This window comes from Zalophus californianus, chromosome 12 (assembly GCF_009762305.2).
Source record: "Zalophus californianus isolate mZalCal1 chromosome 12, mZalCal1.pri.v2, whole genome shotgun sequence".
Lineage (NCBI taxonomy): Eukaryota > Metazoa > Chordata > Mammalia > Carnivora > Otariidae > Zalophus > Zalophus californianus.
The window spans coordinates 79,999,866-80,024,498 of record NC_045606.1 but is presented as its reverse complement, the minus strand read 5'-3'; the positions used below and the strand labels follow the sequence as shown (position 1 = coordinate 80,024,498).

At 33.1% G+C, this 24,633-nt stretch overlaps 1 protein-coding gene across 7 annotated transcripts in view; it reads left to right on the top strand.

The window, feature by feature from the left end:
* Positions 1 to 24,633, top strand: part of POT1 (protection of telomeres 1) — an 82,745-nt gene that overhangs the window by 23,130 nt on the left and 34,982 nt on the right. For all 7 annotated transcript variants that reach the window (XM_027574062.2, XM_027574067.2, XM_027574065.2 and 4 more), the window contains 5 exons: positions 3,460 to 3,573; positions 4,342 to 4,389; positions 6,346 to 6,460; positions 19,988 to 20,118; positions 23,149 to 23,439. In XM_027574062.2, coding sequence (XP_027429863.1) covers positions 3,460 to 3,573; positions 4,342 to 4,389; positions 6,346 to 6,460; positions 19,988 to 20,118; positions 23,149 to 23,439 — 699 coding nt within the window. The remainder of the gene's footprint in view (positions 1 to 3,459; positions 3,574 to 4,341; positions 4,390 to 6,345; positions 6,461 to 19,987; positions 20,119 to 23,148; positions 23,440 to 24,633) is intronic.

The window sequence follows — 24,633 nt, the reverse complement described above, 5'->3', positions numbered from 1 at the left end:
TTCTGTCCATCGCTATGTTACCAGTGTTATCAGATTCCTGGCTTCTCCCTGCACTCTTTCACTCTTAATTGGTGTTTTAAAATATGATAACAGGATTTGCAAGGTCAGTGTAGTAAAAATTACTTAATGCCTGTTAAAGTCAGATAAGTGTTTTTCTTTTTGGATTATCAGTTTTTTCATATTTTCTGTGTCCTTTTCCTGCTTACTAAAAGTGCAACAACTTGAGAATTTTGGATACAATATCAATTAAAAATTAGCAGGTTAATATGCTAGTCTTGTAGTTTACGTTTTTTAGTCACATATTGATTTGTTTCCTGTTCCACCACTGATTATGTTCTACATTATAAGATATTCGTATGTAAAAAATGACATCTGTTAATATGTAAATAAGTTGTCTGCTTTTTTTTTCCTTTTTATTATTGATTTTTAAGAACACTCCTTTATGTTAAAAAGACCTGTGCTGTTTTCGTTGATTTTTCTCTGAAATTGTTTGCGGTAGAAATATTCCTGTTGGCTAAACCAAAAAGGAAATTGTTTAATGACAAAGTTTCACTCCTTTTAAGACACTGTGACAGAAAAATGACACAAAAGGAAAATGACCCACTTGCTGATATCTGGTATCCTGAGTTAGTTCAAAGATTTCAGATATACCAAATGTGTTTTATTTTTAGAACATTCATGCACAGATATTGATAAAGCCTTATCACTTTTAGTAATATGGTATTCTCTCAGGCTGGTTTCCTAATACTTCCTTTCAGCAGATTGAGATAAATGCCTACTCTGTATATCAAATGCATTCTTAGCACTCAACTGTGTAATTCCTATTCTTGTTTGAATGGCTTCAGTGTGCTCTTTTCAGAAGCTTAGAACTTAGAACAATGCATATTAAATCTCATTTTCAACTCAGTCTGATGAGTGTTTATATAAACTAATAGTTCCTATTATATGTTTATCTTTCTTATCCTCTGCATTTGAATTAATTTAAAAGCTATTACAATTTGTAAATTCATGGGAACTGGATTCTAAGAGCCATTTTTTTCTCTCTTCTGTTTAGCTTTGTACTTTAATTTTACCAGTATTAATTTATTCAACATATACTTTGTAACTATGAACAGAAGCCCCTTACTGTCTCTTTAATGGGATATAAAGGTATATAAGACCTTCTTAGTCCCAGGGATCTTATAGACTTCTAAGAGCATTAAAAACATTAAGAAGCCCTTGTAAATAACACACAAGTGAAAAATATTAAAATACTGCATAGGAGAGTTCAGAGGAAGGAAGAAATATTTTTCTCAGAGAGAGGCAATCTAAGATAGACCTCATAAGAAAAGCATTTACAGTCCAGGTTTTAAAAGATAGATAGGATCAGATATATGCAAAAGAAAAATGCTCTTACTAGTAGGGGCTCAGAATATGCAAAGAGCATATGTGGAAAAGCACTACGAATATAAGAGAATCTGATTTTTATAGTATTGAATAGACATATGAAAATAAAACAGGCCAGGTTGATTGGGATGGGATCACTGAGGGCCTTTCATGCAATTTATATAGATATATTCAAATGTAAGTTCATGTTTAGAAATATAATAAATTAAACATTAGTTTTTGTAAATATTTTTGGTTGTTATTTCTACGTTGTCAAATCTGTGCTAGAGGAAAAGTTTTATTATAATGTTTTACTGAATTGTATTGCTAATGTTAAAATAGAATTAGACTTGTGAAAAATTTTTTCTTATGAATGCTGATGTCCTTTTAGTGATTTTTTTCTATTTAAAATGTTTTCTCCATCATAAAATAAATACTTAAGTTTAGATTATACAGAAAAATAGAAAAATGTTCATCTGCACACTTGGCATTTTGTGTATTCTTTCCATATAATATTTAAGACATTTTTAAGTAAAATAGAAAATAAGATGACATAGGTTATTTTTTTGTGCTTTTAAGAGAATTTAGAACTGATAAACTTCCCTACTTCTGTTTATCTTCCCGTTAGTTTGATTAGACAACTTTAAGTCTTTGACTAAAATCTCAAGTTTTCATTTAAATCAGAATTTTTAGTTAGTTGAAAGCATTGTTTATGTTTCAGTTTTAAGAGTAATGTATTCCAGAAGCAGTCTTACTATTTATTTTATTCCCCTTTAAAACTGCCTAGGGATGCCTGGGTGGCTCAGTTGGTTAAGTGTCTGCCTTCAGCTCAGGTCATGATTCCAAGGTCCTGGGGTTGAGTCCCGCGTCGGGCTTCTTGCTCAGCGGGGAGTCTGCTTCTTCCTGTGTGTGCACGCACACTCTTTCTCTGTCAAATAAATAAATAAAATCTTAAAAAAAAAAAAGAAAGACATGAGACGTTACCCCAGCCTACAAGGTAGTTCACAGCCTCGTTTAATGGATCTAAATGCAGATTGACACCAGACCCTTTCTCGCATGTGCAAAGCAAGTCAGTAATGCGGGAGACTTCTTTTTGGTAGAAATTAAGATTATTGAAGGAAGCTGCCTAAAGCCCAGGAATTTTTATGTATCTTAAGATTTTGGTATTAAAATTAGAAGAGTAGGGGGACGCCTGGGTGGCTCAGTCGGTTAAGCGTCTGCCTTCGGCTCAGGTCATGATCACAGGGTCCTGGGATCGAGTCCCACATTGGGCTCCTTGCTCAGCAAGGAGCCTGCTTCTCCCTCTGCCTGCCTTTGTCTCTCTTTCTCTGATAAATAAATAAAATCTTAAAAATAAAAAAAAAAATTAGAAGAGTAGGATAATTTCATATATATAATATATATTATTACATATTATATATGTATAGTGCAGCAAGACAAAATTTGCTGAATGTGTATGTTCCAGTGCTTGAAAATTAAGAAAAGGAGATTTAACTAAAGAATGAGAGAAGCAAGAATAAGTGGGGACTGGCTTCTTATTACTATTATAAACATAAGTAGATAGAAAATATTTTTTTCTTATTAGTATGTCAATGGAAATTTCTTATTTATGTCTCATACCCTGGATTTATATGCACAAGTATTAGCTTTGTGACAATATGGAGTTTTTATACTAATGGCATGTCTTTCTCAATGTAGTTTCTCAACTCTGACATTTAGTTTCATTTAAATTTCATTCTTAATACTGTTGGATCATCTGTTATCTCATTGTTTATTTCTGCAAACTTATTCATATAAATTGAGATAAACATTGATTTTTGAACTCCCACTAAATAAATAAAAATTTTTGAGTGATTTAGTTAATGATTTCCTGGTGAATGAAGTGAGACATTATACTTGTCCAGGGCTACATTGTTGATGTCCTTTTTGAGGAAGTAGTAGTCTCAATCTTATATTCAGGAAGCATTAAATTTAGGCTAACCAGTTTTCCATTTTATGGAAATTACTCCTGTTTTTAAATAATAATATAAGAATTTATATGACATTCACAATTACAGATATTTTGATGTTTAAAACCATTTTTTCCTTATGTAGGATACCATTGCAGTAGCTGGATTTACTGTCTTGTCAGCATCTTCATCTACAAGCAGAGATGGTAAACATTGCTTATTTTTGAAAGCATTTGAGGACTTCAGATCAACTGTTTATGTAAGTGTGTAACTTCTAGTCCAATCATTTGTGGTTTTAATGAGCTAAGGGGATGGAATAGGAGCATTATATATATAAATCTACAGATAAACTATTTAGTCTGACTGGGTTATTTTAATTAAATATTTTAAGTTTAAAGCAAAAATTCTTTTCTTGGCTTTATGTTTAGAATGACTCCAGGTAGAAAAGAAAAATCCCTTAAAAATAATTACTTATTAATAGAATTTTTTAACTTTATAGGTACTCTAGACCTAATCTCATTCTTTGCTCTTACACCATCAGCCCCTTTTGATGGTCTACTTGATTTCACTTTAAATTAATCAAGTGCCCTTTTTTAGATAAAGCTGATTTCATTCTATTTTATTTTTTTACAGAGATCATTCTCTGCCTCCCACTTTACCCCTCCTCCCACAGCCCTGTGTGTGTGTGCGTGTGCACACACAGAGACCACCAGTTTGGTCAAGGCTGTCAGAGAAGTGAAGTTGGGCCAAGTCCTGTGGTTGCAGGCCACTGTCTGCCTGTTTTTCTGTAGTATCCACAAGGGCATTATATGGGCTAGGGGTGGTCCTGTGACATTGTGAAATTAATAGATTAGACTGAAACTTAGACAGTTTTGCACATGTTAGTCTTAATTTGTAAGCCATAATTTTGTGCCATTCTAGTGAATTTGAATATTACACAGTTAAGTGTGTAGCTTTGGTGCAGTTAAAGGTCTGTAATCAAATTGGAGGTTGTTTGTATACAAGTAAATCCTCTTTTTGTTTTCAGGTTTATGTTAAATCTGTAAGGGATTTTTCTGCAGAATCCATGTCTTTGGTAAGATGATATTCAATTTAATTTAAAATAACCCCCCACACACATAAAGATACACCCATATATGTACATACATGTATATGTATGCATCCCATATATATATATGAGATCCACTTATAGTCTAATTTTAAAATAGTAATACAATGGGAAAACAAAATCTTTACCTTTAATAATGTTAAATTTGAGTTATATATTTACCAAGTAATAAATACCTGGTTGTTCTTTTATTTGGAATATCTGCTGATACTTTGTATAAGCTACATATACAAAAAAATTAAAATGGAAAAAAAGTTTTATTGTGTGAAGATACTGGGATTAGTACTACTTTTAACCTCAGGCAAGTACTTTTGTTTCTTCATCAGTTATATTTATAAACATTATCATGTGCCGAATTGTGATTTAAAAAATTATTTAATTTTAAGAAGTTTATTATACTTGTGATACATTTTTCATATCTTTTTTATCTTTTTTTCAATATTTTATAAAATTTTGTTCTAGCAATAGGAAGGTTCCCATTTTTATAGTTGAGCTACATGTAGCTGAGTGAAACTGGAAAAAAGGTAATATATGAGGAAGTTTAATATAAAGTTTACCTTCTGCCTATATTCTTAAACCTTTTGTTTGTAATGGACAGAGTTCAGGGACTTTGTATTAGTTAACAGTGACTATGGGATATAGATTTTGAATTCTGAATAATGCTATATGGAAATATGATTCAAATTTGTTATTTAAAGAAACTGTAACCAGTAAAAGGGTTGATATGCTTTCTTAAAAGCATGAATTAGCCCCAGGTATTAGTTTTTCTCAAAATTGTTTTAGATTGCTCAGCTTCAAAAACTTGATACATCTATAAACCTGTATGTAAGGAACAAGTGAAGGAAAGAACCTATGAAATTGGCAAAAAATGTCTTTTCAGAGAGCCCAGGTATTCTGATCTATTAGACTATAGCTTAGATGCTGTGCACGTATATTCTGGCCTATTTACATGGAAGGTCAAATTATAATCAGTAAGTTGTTTGTTGTTCATGAATTAACAAGTACATTACATGGATGACCATAATGGTTAGTGTCATTGAGCTGTGCTGGCCTGCCGCATTCATCTGTACGTTAGGGAGATAACCTTAATGTCTTGAATCTCATTATTTGTCAGCTGAGCATATATCTTTCATTTTTGTCCCATATGCTGACCATTGTTTTTCTTCCATCATTTATGAGCTACAACTTTTTTTATATCGAGGTTTGATAACATTTCTAAGCACTGCCTTTCTTATATTTGAACTAAAATATCAGCTTCCTTGAAAAAACCAATTAACTCATTTTGATTTGATTTTTAAAGTTTTAACTCATGTGGTAGGTAGTAACCTTATTTCCAGTTGTGGGTGGGATGGATGGGTGATGGGGCCAGATGCGTGAACCCTTTTAAGGATTGTTAGACTAATATGCAGACATGTCCTTGTAAATCACTTTCCCCTTTCTTTCCAAACTTATGTACAATTATAATTTTTAATATAAATTAAATAATTTATAAATATAAATGTACAAAGATAATTTTTCTTTTCTATTTTTACCATTTTTAATGTATATACCATTTACAATCAAAACCTGGCTTTTTAGGCCTAAGTAAAATCTTTATAGTAATATAGGGAGAAAAAAAAGAAATATATACCACACATTTTGAAGGGATATTACTTAAAATCCAGAACCAAGATCTCTTAAATTGCATTTCTTAGAATTGTGTACAAATTACATAATTTATCATCAAAATTGTAAGAAAAACTGGTTTGTATAGTATTCTTTATAAGCTCTGCATTTCCTTTTTTCTTAGGCTATATCCTCTTTTTAGAAACTTAAAAGGAAAAAAATGCAGTTAGATTGGTTCTTAATTTAAAACTTTAATCATAAAATTATTCTAAAATTAAATACTTAGTATTGATGTATTCACTGTCTTCTCTTTCTTAGGTTCCAGCAACACATTATATATATACACCCCTGAATCAACTTAAGGGTGGTACAATTGTCAATGTCTATGGTGTTGTGAAGTTCTTTAAACCTCCATATCTAAGCAAAGGAACCGGTAGGTATTAAAATTGGTGAAGATTTTAATGGGCTGAAACTGCTTTATTGGTTTCAGAAACATAGCTCCTTCAATACTGTTAAGTCTTAGAAGCTCAGTTCTGATTTATTTATTTTTAAAAATATTTATTTGAGAGAGAGAGAGAGCGCACGCATGCGCATGGTTGCATGTGAGTTGGGGGAGGGGTTGTAGAGAGAGAGGGAGAGAGAGAAAATCCCTAAGCACATTCCCCACTGAGCACAGAGCCCAATGCAAGGCTCTTTCCCAGGACCCTGGGATCATGATCTGAGCTGAAATTCGGAGTTAGCCGTGTAAGTGACTGAGCCACCCAGGCGCCCCTCATTTCTGATTTATAATTGCCAAACAACATGGATGCATATTTTTTGGCCATATTCATCTATAAAATAAGTGTGGTCTTTAGATTCCAAAGCCTAATTAAGAAAAGGATGCTAAACTGTAACATGACAGCATATGAAGATATGAAATAGGCTAGAAAAGGTAAATATATAGACAAATATAGAATATTTTAATACTATGATGGTAATGTATAAATCACTTTTAATTCTGGTATTGAACTTAAAAAAGATGAAAGTATAAAAAATAACTACCGGTGAACACGTTAATGAATACACAGTATAAAAAGATACAAATTATAACATTAATAGCAAAGTGTATGTGAGGAGGAGTAGAAGTATAGTTTTTATATATAGTATTTATCAGCTTAAAATAGGTTGTTATAACTTTAAGATGTTTTATATAAACTCCATGGTAACCACAAAGAAAATACCTACAGAAGATACTCAAAAGGAAATGAGAAAGGAATCAGAGTATGTCACTACTTAAAAAAAAAAAATCAGGGAAAGAAGAAGGAGGACAAAAGTGCTAAAAGACAAAACAGCACAATGGCAGTAGTAAGTCCTTTCCTATCAATCATTACTTCAAACGAAAAAAATTAAGCACCTCAGTCAAAAGGCATAGTACTTTGGTTGTTTTTAAAGATAAATTAAGATATAACCTACAAATTCTGTATAATAATATAAGCTTTTAGATACTGACATAGAAAAGAATCAAAAAAATGATTTCAGTTTCCTGAGAGTTAATATAGTAAACAGACCATACACCTTTACCTTGGTTTAATTCAGTTCAACTAAATTTAGCAGTTATTAACCTATTTAATCTAACCTGAAACAGCATTTGTAGAAGCACCATTATGTATGTATCATCAAGAAAAGCTCTGCCAATTAAGTTATGATTCACTGTCAATTTTAAGATGTAGCCATTTTTTTTTTTTAAAGAGTTTATCTATTTATTTGACAGAGACAGCGAGAGAGGAAACACAAGCAGGGGGAGTGGGAGAGGGAGAAGCAGGTTTTCCGCCGAGCAGGGAGCCCGATGTAGGACTCAATCCCAGGACTCTGGGATCATGACCTGAGCCGAAGGCAAGACACTTTAACAACTGAGCCACCCAGGCGCTCTAGATGTAACCATATTTTAGAGATGTTAAAAATGCAAAACAGTGTTGTTGATGAAATTCTGTCTTTATCTACTGCATGCCTACTGCATGTAGTTTACCTACTACAACAAAGATGTTCTCATTGAGTTTATATTTTAAAAAAATACTTTTATTAAGTTATACATATGTAAATTTTATTATTGTGGAGTGAACTCGAAGTGTACTCTTTAGTGGGAGGTGAGGGGAACATCTTATTTTCATGTAGTCAGAGGATTTTGTTAATGCAGAATGTGAAGACTTACTCTATGAAAGTAACTGTGTGAAGACTGTGAAATCCAGAGAAATTTGAAATAGGTGGTAACTAAGTCTGAAGGCTGCAGAGGGATGTTTTATTGAAAACTCTGGTGATTTCTGTTTTAGCAGAAAGGGAATGTTAAACAGTAAGGTTGAAGCAGAGAAGTTATTGTTTATTTCTCAAATATTTTCATTTGACTTTACTTTTTCCTACAGTCTACATTCTCCACGCTATCATACTTTTCAACATACATTTGCATACTTTCATCTTGGTGGTTTGTTTGCATCATCAAGTTTATCGTCCCCTGAATCTTAATATTCTGTGAATTTGCTATAAAGGTGTGATCACTATGATCCTCTTCCAGTTGTGAGTGTTATCTGGTGGCTCTAATTGGCCTGCTGAATTTAGGAATAAGCTACATTACTGCCAATTATGTCTATCTGACTTGGTAGAAGATAGAATTTAAAAACTTTCTGCACTTGATATGTCACTAATTCTTGTTACCGAAAGTTTTTACTCATCAGTAAGTGTATTAAAAAAATAACAAATGATAGTAGTATAGAATAAAATGATAGCTGTTTTTAAAACATTGATGACTCAATTTTATTTTTAAGTTGTCTTAGCATAATCATGTTTTCTTCTGACAATGTTACTAAATCGTGTCTATAATGAAAGCCTTGGGGAACTATAATTTTTATTATATATTCAGATGTATTTTATATCTCTATCAGATATGTTTAGTTGGATCCAGTCCCTTAATAAAAAAATTCATGAGTAGTAATAAACCATCTGTTATTACAATGATAATATGTTTCTCTATTTCTTCTGAGATACTAAATTAAAATGAAGGTCATCAATTTTATCACAACATATTCATTGAAACTCTAAAGTATATTTTAAAATATAGTGAGATATCTTTACTGCTAGCAAGATGGTAAAGTTTTAAAATTATCTATTACATAACTTTAGTTACACTTTTTATTTCTACTCATAGAACTCGTCCTTCAACATGCTGTAGGAGAATCAGACAAATAGCTCTTTTCGTGTTGAGGAAGGGATCAACTTCATTAATATTACTACTGAGATGTACCAGAATAAATGTACAGGAACAATCCACAGCTGTGCCTTTTTTGTATTACATAAAGCAGTATGATTTTGCAAATATGGGACCAAATCTTAAATATTACATCCAGCTGTACATAAGTAGTTATATGGAGGAAAATTACCTTTATGCAGCTCAAATTTAGGTAAATGGAAAGAAGTCTATTCTGCTCTATATCATTAGCTAGAATTTTTTCACTAAAATTTATTTTATAAATGTTTAATTCAGTGCCACTGAGGCTATTTGGTACACTCTAGCATTTGTACTTCTTGACTAAAATTTTTCTTGAAGACTTTTCCTCTTCATACTAGTAGTGATTACATATGACCTGTAGCATGTTGCTGTCTTATTTCTAGTAGCAAATGCTTATTTCCCAGGTTTTATATTTAGACTTGGGAGAGTTGTAGCTTTTTATTGTAGAAGTCTGTCAGTCCTGTTGTTAAAAGGACAATATAGATAGTTACATTCTTATTCAATTGTGATAAGATTCATCATGAAAACCAAGAATTTCTCAAAGATTATGAAACAATATTTAGTAAAAGATCATTGTATCATCAGAATTGATTTTGATAATGATTCATCAGGGGTACATAATATGTCCTCTTTTATGTAGGAAGACAAGGTCATTGCTACCTTAGGATTTTGAGATTTTATAGCATTTATCTTTGAAAGCCTCACATTTACTTTTGCTTCAGAGAGCTGGCTAGACAGAGTTAGGTACGTAAGTTTTTTGCCTTACACAGGTAACATTGATTTTTTTTAGTTAATTTATATTTTAATAAGTTTTAATAAGTTTAATTTTAGCTTTGTCTCAGATTTTAAGAAATAGCCTATAATTTCTTTAAGCTTGAGACACATTTACTCTGTTCTTATTGTCTGTTCTTGCTAACTAAGATAAATGTAGGCGGGCCATAAAACACTTCCAAACTTAATAGTATGTGGCTCATGCTTGCTTGTTATTAATATCATAATGCCCGCTTGCTCTGTGAGCAAATGGGAGGAGTAGAGGGAACCCTGTTTGTGCTTACTTTTCTAATATTTGAGTCCAGAGGAAGGGAGAGGATAGCCAAAATATTTTTGTCATTTTTTGACTGTCCACCTCTATTTCTCCCCCCCATTTTCTTTTTCTTTCCTCAGACTCTGGGACACTACAGGTTTCAGTCTTTTTGTGCCACATAATGTGGCATATCGCCTGTGGCTCCCTAGCTTACCTCAGGAATGCGTTATGTTCCAAAATTATTTGGTTTTCATACCTGCCTCTCATTAAAATTCTCCATTTTTGGAAAGAAGTTTGATTAAACTTGAACAGTTTTGGATGTTACAATGTTTTGAGAAGCAGATCTATATTTTGCTGTTCATTATCTTATAAAAGAATACCTGTTTTAGCCACACACTGAGCATTATAATCAAATTTCTTAGAGCAGTATCCAAAACATTGGACTTTTGAGAGACCCTATGTATTTTGTTTTCTTTTAGTTCTTGGGATAGGTCCCTAAGAGTTTTTCTTTTCCTTGTCTGTAGAACATCCCAGCTAACTCTAGAATGCTATTTTTGGCTATGTAAAAATATTTTCACTTAGGAGAAAGATTTGATATATATACATTAATGTCATGTAGCATTATTGTTTGATTATTTTGTTTTGTATGAGTAATATTGGTTGCATATTAAATGATTATATAGTGTCTTTTAATTTTTAAAATGTAACAAACTCCATATTCCACATTAAAAATAATTTATTAATTACTGAATAATTCATATCTCATTGGAGTTCTATAAGATCCAGGACACTTCTGATTCATTGAAGAGAGATTAAAGCATCTAGTATGATGTAAAATTACATGTATATTGAATTATATTTTTTATATTTTAAAATTGATAATGCATCTTTGGAAGTTTCTTGGTTTGGGTTTTGGTTTGGGGTTTTTTTAGATTTTATTTAAATTCAAGTTAGTTAACGTATAGTATGTATTATTAGTTTCAGGGGTAGAATTCAGTGATTCATCAGTTGCATAGAACACCCAGTGCTTATTACATCAAGTACCTTTCTTAATGCCCATCATCCAATTACCCAATCTTCTCACGCTCCTCCTTCCAGCAACCCTCAGTTTGTTCTCTGTAGTTAAGAGTCTTTTATGGTTGAGAGATGATGGACTCTGAAAAACAAACTGAGGGTTCTAGAGGGGAGGAGGGTAGGGGGATGGGTTAGCCTGGTGATGGGTATTGAGGAGGGCACGTTCTGCGTGGAGCACTGGGTGTTATGAACAAACAATGAATCATGGAACACTACATCGAAAACAAATGATGTAATATATGGTGATTAACATAACAATAAAAAATTTTTAAAAAAGTCTTTTATGGTTTGCCTGCTTATCTATTTTTTCCCCCTTCCTTCCTCTATGTTCATCTGTTTTGTTTCTTAAATTCCACATGTGATTGAACTCTTATGGTATTTGTCTTTCTCTGATTGACTTATTTTGCTTATCATAGTATACTCTAGCTCCATCCACATTGTTGCAAATGGCAAGATTTCATTCTTTTTGATGGCTGAGCAGTATTCCATTGTGTGTGTGTGTGTGTGTGTGTGTGTGTGTACACATATACATACTGCTTCGTTCTCCATCAGTTGACGGACATTTGGGCTCTTTCCATAATTTAGTTATTGCTGATGCTGCTATAAACATCAGCGTGCATGTATCCCTTCAAATCACTATTTTTGTATCCTTTGGATAAATATCTAGTGGTGCAGTTGCTAGGTTGTAGGGTAGCTCTATTTTCAGCTTTTTGAGGAACTTCCATACTGTTTTCCAGAGTGGCTGCACCAGTTTGCATTCCCACCAACAGTGTGAGAGGGTTCCCCTTTCTCCGTATCCTTGCCAACATCTGTTGTTTTCTGACTTGTTAATTTTAGTCACCCTGACTGGTGGGAGGTGGTATTTCATTGAAGTTTTGATTTGGATTTCCCTGATGATGAGTGATATTAGGCATTTTTTCATGTGTCTGTTAACCATCTGGATGTCTTCTTTGGAGAAATGTCTGTTCAGGTCTTCTGTCCATTTCTTGACTGGATTTTTTGTTTTTTGGGTGTGGAGTTTGATAAGTTCTTTATAGATTTTGGATACTAGCCCTTTATCAGATAGGTCATTTGCAAATATCTTCTCCCATTCCATAGGTTGCCTTTTAGTTTTATTGTTTCCTTTGCTGTGCAGAAGGTTTTATCTTGATGAAGTGTCCCAATAGTTCAGTTTTGTTTTTGTTTTTGTTTTGCTTTAAAATAAATAAATATATATAGTTTTGTTTTTTCATTCACTCATTTGCTCATTTATTCAACAAACATCTATTAAGTACTTTTTATATCCCAGGTATTAGAGTGGGAAATGCAAAGATATCTAGGTCACTGTTTCTACCCTCAAGGAATGTTTAAGACAGATAATAATTACAATACAATGATTATAATAGTTCATGATTTCATTTAGCCTCCTCAATTTTTTAGTCTTTCCTCAATTTATAAGACTCCACTTTTATTTCTCCACTTATTGTTGGCTATGTAAGATAGACTCTTCATTGTAAAACATACCATCCTTTTGAGTTTATTAAAGTTGAACAATGGATTTACCTGTTCTAAAGGATGGAGGTTGTGGATTGGGCAGGCATGGAGTTTTCTATTTCCCAAGAGCTAAAAAATTGTGTCTAGTTGAGTGAGGTAAGACTCTTCACAAGTGCTTGGCTATCTTTCAGGAATGGGAAGGCATGTAGGGGGCATGGTTAGTTATTACTTATCTCTTTAAGTCCTTGGAGAGGTGAGCTAAGCCTCTCTTCATTACTATTTCCTGCTGTTTTGTCCATGCCAGTAGGTTGGTTTCCACTTGGAAAATGAAGGTGGAGAAAGATCTTTCTTCCACTATCACTGAACTTTTGTATTGCTTGCTTGCTTATATTCAGGAATGACTGTGACGAAGCTTGAGGTCTCCATCTGGCTTTCATTTCATATCCTAAGACTGACTCTGTCCTTTATGATCTTTTCCTCTAAGAAATTATTAGCCTGCTAATTTAGAAAATCACCCTTACGTTTCATTAGTTTATAATTTGAATTGCTTTAATGGATCATTAAAATCAGTACTGTTTCCTCATTCTTTCTTAAAACTTAGGTTACATGCTTTTATTCATTCAGTTAAATGATTTCTTTGCCAGCCTTGTATAGCATTGTACTGGACTTAGTTGTCCGTAGTGATAAAGTGATAGACTCTCAGAGAGTTTATCATGAGGGAGATGAGGAAGACCTAAATTTAATCAACTGGCTAAGGCACTGTTGTATGCTATAGCTTAAGAAATAAGCAGAGTGCTTTGGGAGTGAGAATGGAGAGATTAATGCTAACAGGGGAAAGTCTTCTAAGAGAAACTGCATTTAAACTGAACTTTTGAGGATAAATTGGGTGTTGATAGATGAGGAAGAAGAGGCCAACATTCCAGACTTTCGAATTGCAACAACAGTTGTCAGACTTTTATAATGAAAATGTGAACTTTTCAATTTCAAAAGCTAACTGCTGAAGAAGTTGACTTAAATATAATTTTAAGTAATGGAATATCTGCAGGATATTGATGCATAATTTTATGCTCTTGTAGCAGTCTTTTTCAAGGATCATTATTAAAGACTTATGATAGTTTGTGGTGTACACTTTGTTTATATTCTAGACCATAATTTAAAAAGTATTTTTTGTATTTAATTTATGGTTTCTATATATAGTAAAACTAATTTTTTAACGTATATGTAATCAGTAATTTTATTCATATGATAGAACTATAATATAGTTGGCAGTTGGTCTTTGAAAGATGATGTACTCAGAATTATTACAGATAAAATGTTTTAAGCAGCTATCAATGGAATCCTTTTCTACATTAATTCTCAGGTCAAAGGGATTCTAGTAATATTTAGGTTCACAAAAATTACTTTCTAATTACAAATTGCTTTGATTTCCATCTGCATTTTTAAGTTCTTCTATTTCAGTTTACTACTTTTCCTCCACTTTACACATCATGATTGAGAAAATCAAAATATATTCTCTTTTTCAGTTTGGTTGTCTTTTTTCAGCAATTTCTGGAAGCTTCTCATGTATTAATGATATTAATCTCTTTTTTTGTCATAACTGTTAAGATGCTTTTCCCAGCATTTTAGTTTTAGTGCCGATGGTCTTTGAAATACAAATGTTTAACCTACAATTTGGAGTCATAATTTTGTTTAGAAAGGCTTTTACCCATTCATTACAAGATCTGAAAAATAGTGGTCTATATTTTCTTAAAATTCTTTTATATTTTTAAAAACAGATATTGCATATATTGCCTGGAATTTTGTTTTGTATGTAGTGCAAAATGATCTTTTTGTTGGCAGCTCGCTTGTTTCAAAATAATTTATTAAATAATGTGATGTATACATCATGTATAATATATATATCTGTATATAAAGATCTATGGAGCAACACTTAACAGAGAGCCTGAGATGAATTTTCTTCTCCCAATATGTGAGCCTGTGATAGTTCTCCTTAATTAAGAGGAGGACTGTTCAGATGTCCAATTTTTAATCATTAGAGTATTGTGCTACAATCTCCACATGAACTTTTTAGAGATATAATAATGCAGACTTGTTAAGTTCAGGTTTTTAGTTCTTCATTTATCATTTCAGTATTTTTTAAGACTTACAGGAATATGTTGCATGCATCTGCAATATTCATACTAATTTGCTTTCTGTCTCTATCCCCTTCTGGATACTTCATATAGAGAGACTCATACAGCATGTGGTCTTTGCTTCTGGCTTCTTTCACTTAACATAATGATTTTGAGGTTCATTCATGTTACAACATGAATTCAACACGTATTCATTTTTATTGCTGAATATCAATATACTTCTATAGTTATTTAAAAATTATTCTAATTGTTTTGTCTTTCTTATTTTTAATACAAACTCTGTGAAGATAGAGACCATTGCTAAGTATTAGTATAAATCCTTATACCTAGGAATACCATTTACTGTGGTTGCTCAGTACTTGAAGTAAAATGTAAAACTCCAGAATAGCATTTATGAACTCACAGAATATCAGCCTGCATACCTATCTATTCTGTGGGTTTGTTTGTTTGTTTTTTAAGATTTATTTATTTATTTATTTATTTGAGAGAGAGAGAGAGAGAATGTGAGTGCAAGTGCGGGGAGGGGCAGAGGGAGAGCTCTTAAGCAGACTCCCCTCTGAGCGCGAAGCTGGATGCGGGGCTCAATCTCAGAACCCATGAGATCATGACCAGAGCCAAAATCACTAGTCAGACATTTAACTGACTCAGCCATGCAGGCACCCCTCTATCTGTGTTTAATATATAATATATATATATATATATGTATGTGTGTGTGTGTTAGTATGTATATCTCTAACATAATTATGCTTTCTTCTCTTTTCCTTCCTTTCATTACCTTTTTAAATATAATTAAAACATAAGGGGAAATCTATGTAATTTCACACCAGCATAATAAAACGAGTGCTATTATATGTAGTAAAGTTTCCTTGTAAAATTAGCAAGATTGTAGTATATAATATTGCCTTGATTCAGTGATTTGCTTTCATAACTTTTACTTGGGTGTTTCAGTAATAAACTTTTATACAGATGGAAACTTACTGAAATACTGATTGGTTTATAAACAGTGCTATAGTAGATAAAAAGGAGGTGAAACAACTTTCATGGAGGAATTTTTTTATGGATTGTATAATTTATACATGCATGCTTCTTTGATTAGATGAATTACCAGCTTTCCCTTATAAAACTCCAAGGCAATTTGCACTTAATCATGCTGATGAAATTAGGTGAATTACTCAAGATTGCAGAATATAGGACTTAATTTACTATTTATTATTTTTTCCAGATTTATATCAGGTTACATGAAGAGTAAAAGTAAATACTTTGTCAGCAGTTTACATATGAAGTCTTACTCTAAAGTATACAGTGAAGACTTTATCAAGCTTAAATATCTATTTTAATATCTTAAAACATATTTTAAGTAATTTATATTTATTTTTATAGTACATTAGCACCTAAGTGTACTATTGAGGTAGATAAGGTAAGAATACTGATTTATGAAAGCTCTTTCTACTCTTCAGACCTTTCCTGCTGGTGTTAGCTATCAAGAAAATGGACTATTATCTTTTAGTTTTGTAACTTCATTATTGAAATATGAAGTTGTAAGTTGTAATTTCACAAGTTATTTTTCCTCCATTTGGGAATGAGTTAAAATGAGGCATTGGAAAAGTAAGTATTTTTATTATTTGATGTAGCCATTTTTGATGGATTATTTATTTGGTAAGACACTTCACTTCCTTGAAGCAGTAAAATAAAACATTTAGCAGTTTGCCTCGTTAGTACTTGTTAAAATAGGTAGTTTGGTTTCTGGTCATGAATCATGCTAATTGAAAGAACCTGAAAACTATTTAATATTTCATTTAGATTGTATTTGTTTTTGTTATTGTGAGCAAATTATTGGACAGATTTTTTTTTTTTAAGATTTTATTTATTTGAGAGAGAGAGAGAGCCTGCATCTGTGAGCGGGAGGGTGGGTGCAGAGGGAGAGTATCCCAAGCATACTTCCTGCTGAGCTGAGCACAGATCCTGACCTGGGGCTCAATCTCAAGATCCCAAGATCACGATCTGAGCCAAAATCAAGAGTTGCACGCAACCAGGTGCCCCTGGACAGGTTTTGTTTTGTTTTGTTTTGTTTTTTAATGCCCTTGTTTTCTTGAATCTGAATTTTTGTTTCCTTCTTTCTTTGTTAATAACATCTTATTATATTAAAGGATTTGAACTCATGGTGAGTCTCTTTGGCTTAAACTTGCTAAAAGTCGTGGATGATACTTTCAAAAGAGAAAATATAAGCCAAGAGAAAAAGAGTGAGGAACAGGGACTCAGCATATGATAGCTCAGATAAATGTGTACAAATATGCTCCATGTAAGGAGATGCCATTTGCATCCACATAGAGTCACTTATATGAAAACATGCAAGTGTGGCGATTTCAGGCTTGTCAGTCAAGTCCTGATGCAGCTGGGGAATGCTCTCTTCTACACAAATCTGGACAGCACATGGAGCCGTCACATTTACCCACTTACTTGGCACTTACTTGGCACACACATACCTCTTTATGCTGCTCTTCGGGCATCCCCTGAGGTTGCTTTTGTCTCTCGGAAGTCCGTTCCCACCCCATCTCTGAACCTGACACAGGCTTTAACCACCCTAACTCTGAATGTGACATAGATACTCCTGGGGGAATGGGGAAGGGAAGGGCCTGGAGAAGGAAAGGAATGTGTGCCTTGCAAGTGGCGTATGTGTCCCTCTTTCTGCTGGTTTTTAAGAAAAGGCCAGAACGAAGATGGATGTGTGTGTGCAGCTAAGACTGCTACTCTCTCGGGCTCAGTAAACTTCTGGAAAGCTGTTCAGGTTGTGCAGTATTTCTATTTGAAAAAGGAGAGGCTTTTTCTAATTTGCAGGAAAGCACGGCAAGAGCTAGCGGTGGCCCTATAAAGACCCTGTAGATAGTGGACCTATTCTCTGTGTCCCCTGGCGTCCTTTGCAGTCCACCAAGTCATTTTTTGGAAACAAAAACAAGGTACAGGAATATAGATGATTAAGATTCCATAATGCATCATAGACTTATATAGAAGGGGCAATAGAGCCATATGATAATTGCAAAAAAAAAAAGTGTCATTCTGTTAAAAATAAGTAAAATTGATCTTTGATATTTTGTAAGACTGCTAAGAGAAAAAAAAAATGTCATGAAACAGTACCCTCCCAAATAGAGCTACTGAAAAAGGAAACAATATAAATTTGGTTCCAGTGGATCCTGCTGATGTATTAAGAAATGAGAATGTCATACTCTTTACTCTTTGAAGATGCTTACCAAGGTTTTGATTTTATTTTTAAGTTTTTTTTAATGTTCTCTAAATTGTTTCCTCTTCGTCACAGGATCAGATTTCTTTTCCTCCCTCCTTCCTTCACCCCACCTTCCTCCCTTGCCCCTCCCATTCCTTTTTCCCTGTCCTTCCATTCCTGCTCTCTGCTGCTCCCCCTCTTTCTCTCCCATCCACTTTCCATTTCCTTCCTTCCTTCCTTCCATTTTTCGTGTATATCTGGTGATTGTTTACTGTCTTTTATATTTAAAAATGTAGGTATGGTTTATTTTAGGTTATAGACTCTCATCTTGTTTGCTTGTATAGAAGTACTTTGTTTTTCCATACTTTTTGGATTACTACAGCTTTGTAATACATCTTGAAGTCTGAGATTGTGATACCTCCAGCTCTGTGCTTTTTCAAGATTGTTTTTCCTATTTGATCTCCTCTTGAATGGGAAATCTGAGAGACAAATAGAATTTTCATAGGGCACGTTGATTGACAGTGTCACTGTATGGTGGGTGAAAAGAGAACAGCCCATCTGGCTGTTGGCCCCCTAACGTGATAATGCAGAGGGATTTATTCTGGGTGGTAACCCCACACTGGAAGCCTTAGTACTTCCTGGTTAATCAGTGAACTGTCCTTGGAAATAGCATGTGTTCCTGGAAGTGGTTGGTTTAAATACTCTGCCTCCCAACCTGAAATCACTTTCCTGGGCAGTAGAGGTCAGGATGGATGGTTATTGAAACAGCTGTTTTATGTGTAAACTTTTAATTAACCTTGATTTTGACTCTACTTTTCACTGACACCCTTAAGCCCAGTGACTCCCATCTTCATTGTGGTTACTCGATATATACTGTCTTCTGGATTGTCTCCCCTGTTCGTTTTATCCCTAACCCTTTGTTTTCCCATCTTCCAAAACATATCGCTGTCTTCTCCTCTGCTCCTTCACTCCCCTCTCCTCTCTTCCTTCACTGTTCTGGGTTTGTGCTTTTCTGTCTTGATATTGTAATTACTAGGGTGCTGGGTAGGACTGGACGTCAGCACATTTTCTCAGTGTGCAACTTTCTGAAACATACATATCAAAAGGCAGTATCTGTAACAGTTTTTACTACCACCAGTATTTGAAATTTTCATTTTTATAGCATCCCAACTATTATATTTTTTTGCCAGCTAAAGTGTATATGTTTCTTGTTCTAATGTGTAATCGTCTATAAGAAACTAGCAAATCCTCATTTTTTCTTTTGAGTTTGTTGTTAATATAATTTTTTAGGAATTGTTTGTTCCTTTGAATTTCATTGGCACTGGGAAGTCCTGGGTTTTATAAGCAGTTTTCATAGACTCTTTATGTAGTATATTGACTCTTCATCACATTTGCTTCAACTATCTCTAGTCTTTGTTTTCACCCTAATTTTAATTATGTTCATTTTATATATTATATTTTATTTGAATATGTTTATCTGTTTTGTGATTTCTAATCTTTGAAGTAATAAAAATGTTACCACCCCTCCAGACAGTTTATATTAATTAGGAATTTTATTTTTGTTTTACTAAACTTTATAAAATTAATTTTTGTGGAACACTCTTGCAGAATAATTTGGCAGTGCATTTTGAGAGCCAGGAGACTGTCTCTGTGTTTTGATCCTGTTCTCAGAAGGCTTAATTAAAAGAGGATAGGAGTTTGTTTGGTGTTTTGAATTCAGCCATATTCTTTCTTTGTCAAATGCTTTGAAATACTAAAAGGTAAAATGTTTTTGTGTTTTCCAGATTATTGCTCAGTTGTAACAATTGTGGACCAGACAAATGTAAAGTTAACCTGCCTGCTCTTTAGTGGAAATTATGAAGCACTTCCAATAATTTATAAAAATGGAGATATTGTTCGCTTTCATAGGCTGAAGGTATAATTCGGAATGTCCAGAACTCCTGTCTGTTTGAAGAGAACTCTGTATTTTCACTAATACTAATTAGCTCTAATTCTGTGGTTGCTGTGACATAACATGGCATCCAGCATTTCAAGAGACAAGAAGAAATGTAAATAATACCAGACTTCAAATAATTAATATTAGGAAATCTCTTCATTTGGACAAACTGCCTGTGCTCCTTCCACAAGAGGTGTATTAGATACCATGATTAAGACGAGTTGCTAGTTGCATTCTATCTTCTCACTTCTGAATGTAGATTGATGCTTTAAAGGTTTCCATGTAGATCTGGGTTAAAAAAAAAAAAAAAAAAGCCCTAGGCCAACAGGGCTTTTTCTTTTTTCTTTTTTACTTCTTTATAAGTAATTCTATAACAATTGAGGAGTTATATTATTTTCCCCTGTTTGTTGTGTTAATTCAAGTACAGTGAAAGCATTGAGATATTAAGTATAAAATCAAAGTAAGTTGATTTCATTTATGAAAAATGTATTAAAACATGAACAGATATTTTGGTACTTTTCAAATTATGCTATCAGTCAAACAGTTAAATGTAAGGAAACCTTTAATATAAAGTTAAAACTATTAAATAGTATGTAATTAAAAAAAATAAGTACTTTAATATTTTCAATCCCTTAGGTTTTTAAGCATTTCAGTCGACCCTTCATCTTTTCCTCTTGTTAGATGGGTTTCCAGGAAGCTCTTTCATTATCTTTTTCTTCTAATGCTTCAGTTTATATGTCCCTCATGCTCATAAGTGAGCACAATATTCTGGTTATGTTCTGTCCTTAGTTTTGGTGGAGATTACCTTTCTTGATCTCTAATGCCTTTCCCTGAGAATAGAAGAGTAGTAGAGAATATTTGTGTGAAGTTAAAAAGGAAATAGAAATATTATCATCGTAGCAAGTTTATCCCAACTTCAAAAAATAACTTATTTCTCACACACTATTGTTTCAGACAGTGCACTCTTCCCTCCTAATGTTTTTAGTTGTTATTCTTGCTCTTTAACTGAAGTAGGATATATATCTCTCAGTTCTATTTGTTTTAAAGAGAATAGACTATAGGTTTTGTTCTCTAATGTATGGCTTATGCTTGTGTGATTCAGCTATATTACTACATATAGTTTCACTTTGTTCATTTTCATTGGTAAGTGTGTGAATGCATCAGAATTTATATATTCTGTGGGACATTCAGTTTGAGAATATTATCCTGCTATAAACAGTCTAATACATATCTTTTATGTAGTGAATATATATGTTAATATTTTTATTATTAATGAAAAATTTACTGGATAGGCTAAATAGATTAGCTATATCATTTTTACTTGAACATAGATCAGTAGAAATTATCTAATCTGAAGAACAAGGGTAAACGAAAGATTGACAGAGCCTTGGGGACCTGTGAAATAATATCAAATTGTGAAACGTGTCATTTGAAATGCACAAGAAAACTGTGTGAATGGGAAACAAAAATACTTAAATGACCAGAATTTTTCCATATTTGATGGAAAGCATTGGCTTACAGATTTTAGAAACTCAGTGCACTCCATGCATGGCACCACAAAGAACAGCATGCCTAAACAAATCACTGTGAAACCATTGAAAAAGATTTGAAAAAAGAACTTGAAATGAACTGGCAGAGAAATAACACATTCCATATAGGAAACATAATACCAGCCATCTTTGATTTATCAGAAATAATGGCATTTGAGGAACAAAGCAATGATAAATTTAAAGTGGTGATAGAAAATGGATTCACCTGGAATTTTGTATCCAGAGAAAATATTTTTCAAAAAATGAGAGAATCCACAACCAGCATATCTTTGCTATAAGTAAATGCTAAAGGATGGTGTTCAGGACAAAAAAGAATGCTACCAACCAGAAACTAGATGGTTAGGAAATGATCAAAAACAATAACAAAAAAAAGGAAATGGTGAATAAATGGTGAAAGATATTGTTTTGTATTGCTTCCCGTAATTTCACTAAAAGATAAATGGCTGTTTAAAAGAAAAACAGTAACATTTAGGAAGATGGAGTTTATAAAATATGTAGAAAAATATGAACGATAACACAAAGGATGGTTAGGATGGTTAACTGGAATTAACCACCAAAAGGTTAGTACGTACCTTCAGAGGTTATTACACTTTCAGTAGAAAGTGTAAAATGGGATATGGGCGAGTGGGGAATATGATATGGAAAGTAGGGATTATGTAGTAGAACTATATTGATTGCAAATAGACTTTGAGATAAGGATTCTTTCATAGCTCAGAGGAGGTAAACAGAATACTAATAAGTTCAAAATAAGAGGAAAGGAACAGTAGAAAAACAATTTTTAAAAAACAAAAAGGGGGATACAGAAGGAAAACAAATAAGATAGACTTAAATATAACCATATCAATAATTTTACGTACATGGACTAAACACTCCTTTTGTAAGGAAAAATAGACTGAATAAAAAAGCAAGAACAAATATCACTCCCTACAAGAAATGAAGACACAAATAAGTTGTAAGTAAAACTGTAGAAAAGATACACCAAGCAAACAAGAAGCATAAGGAAAATGAAAACATTTTATTAATATCAGATGGAGTATTACAGGGGATTAAAAGGGGGGCATTTCATAAGTACAAAATGATTGCTTAATGAAGAAGATGTAACCTTGGTAATGCACGTGCATATACTAGCGGAGCCTCAGAATTCAAAAGCCAGAGTCTTTGTGGCTTATCTTGGCTCTCAGACTGATGAAATCTTAGTCTCACTGCATTTTATTCACTTTGAAGTCTTGTACTTTTAAGTGTTCTAGTTTTCCTTGTAATGGTCATAAGTAATTGTCACTATGTTTTTCCCTTTGTAAATTGATTTTATAATTTTGTATGCTAATTAAGTAAAATATATTAAATAATTATATCCTCTGTGAGCTGTGCTAGCAAGACTTTCTAATCTTTCAAGTTTCTTGAGTTTTGGGGTTTTGCGTCAGTAAGCTGTTTTGTTTTCTGCTTTGCCCAACTTTCTTAGATCCAAGTATATAAAAAGGAGACTCAGGGTATCACCAGCTCTGGCTTTTCATCTTTGACATTTGAGGGAACTTTGGGAGCTCCTATCATACCTCGTACCTCAAGCAAGTATTTTAACTTCACTGCCGAGGACCACAAAATGGTAGAAGCTTTACGTGTTTGGGCATCTACTCATATTTCACCTTCTTCGACATTAGTAAAATTGTGTGATGTTCAACCACTGCAGTATTTTGACCTGACTTGTCAGCTCTTGGGCAAAGCAGAAGTGGATGGAGCATCATATCTTCTAAAGGTAGGTATTTTAAATACTTGAAATTGTAAATTAGCACCACCTACATATCTAAAAAGAGCTTATATTTCATTCTGGTGGGATAAATATGCATACTGTGTATTATAATAAGAACTTTAAATCTAACTTACCATTTTTGATGAACTTAGATGTTCATGCAACTCTACTCTTGAACTTCTTTATACTTCCAGAGAAAAATAGTATTATCAATAGTTTAGATATAGTTTATGCTTTATTTCTTATTTTAGTATTAATAAAATATAAAGTTTTCTATGTTATATTTTAGTTACATTTCTACATATGCATATTTCTGCTTCCCTGTCAGGGTAGCCTTCCTTCTCATTTACTTTCTTGGCTCATTCATGTTGGGTTCTCTTCCCATGTCATCTCACTGCCTGTTTCATTGGGTAGATCACAGATGGTTTTGAAGTGTTTATTTTTGTTCTGTTCTGTTTTCTTTCTAAATCAGCATGATCTTTTAAAAAGTAACTTAAGACCCATCTAATCTTTGTTTATACCTACCCCAATTTACTCACAAATAGCTAGAGAAAAAGACAGTTGTCTGATACTAATCCTCATCTGCCCATCCTATGCACAATACACTTAAACAAACACTGCTTCAGCTCTGCTCCTATGGTTATTTATCTTCTGACTCTTTGAAACAATAGGATAAGGAACAGAGTACAGAGGCACAAGTATTGGGTTTAGCTTTATTATCATTTATACCTCGCCCTTATTAAGGAATGAGGAAGATAGAAATCCCTGAATAAAAGATGAAGTGTTTAGAGTTGAAAGCACATTTATATACACATGACATACTCCGAAAAAAGTAATTGCATGCTGTAAAAAAATTTAAGTCAAGTATGACAGCTAAAGTTAAAGCTAAGTAAAATCATCCAAAATTAGAAGGAATCCTAGGTCAGCCGGTCATACTTTTTGCCCAAAGTGACATCCTTAACAGATGAACATTTGTTAAAAACCAAATACTTCCAATGACAAGAAATCTGTGCACAGTATGAGTGTAGATCTTTTGACTGCTATGTTAGAAAATTCTTAAATTCTGAGATAAAATCTGCCACCTTTTAGCTGACATGGCTGAATCTACATTCACTCTAAAGCAACAAAACATACGCATGCATTCCATTTTTATAGATAGCCTTTTCAGATAAATGAAAACAGCTTTGATTTAGATGTTAT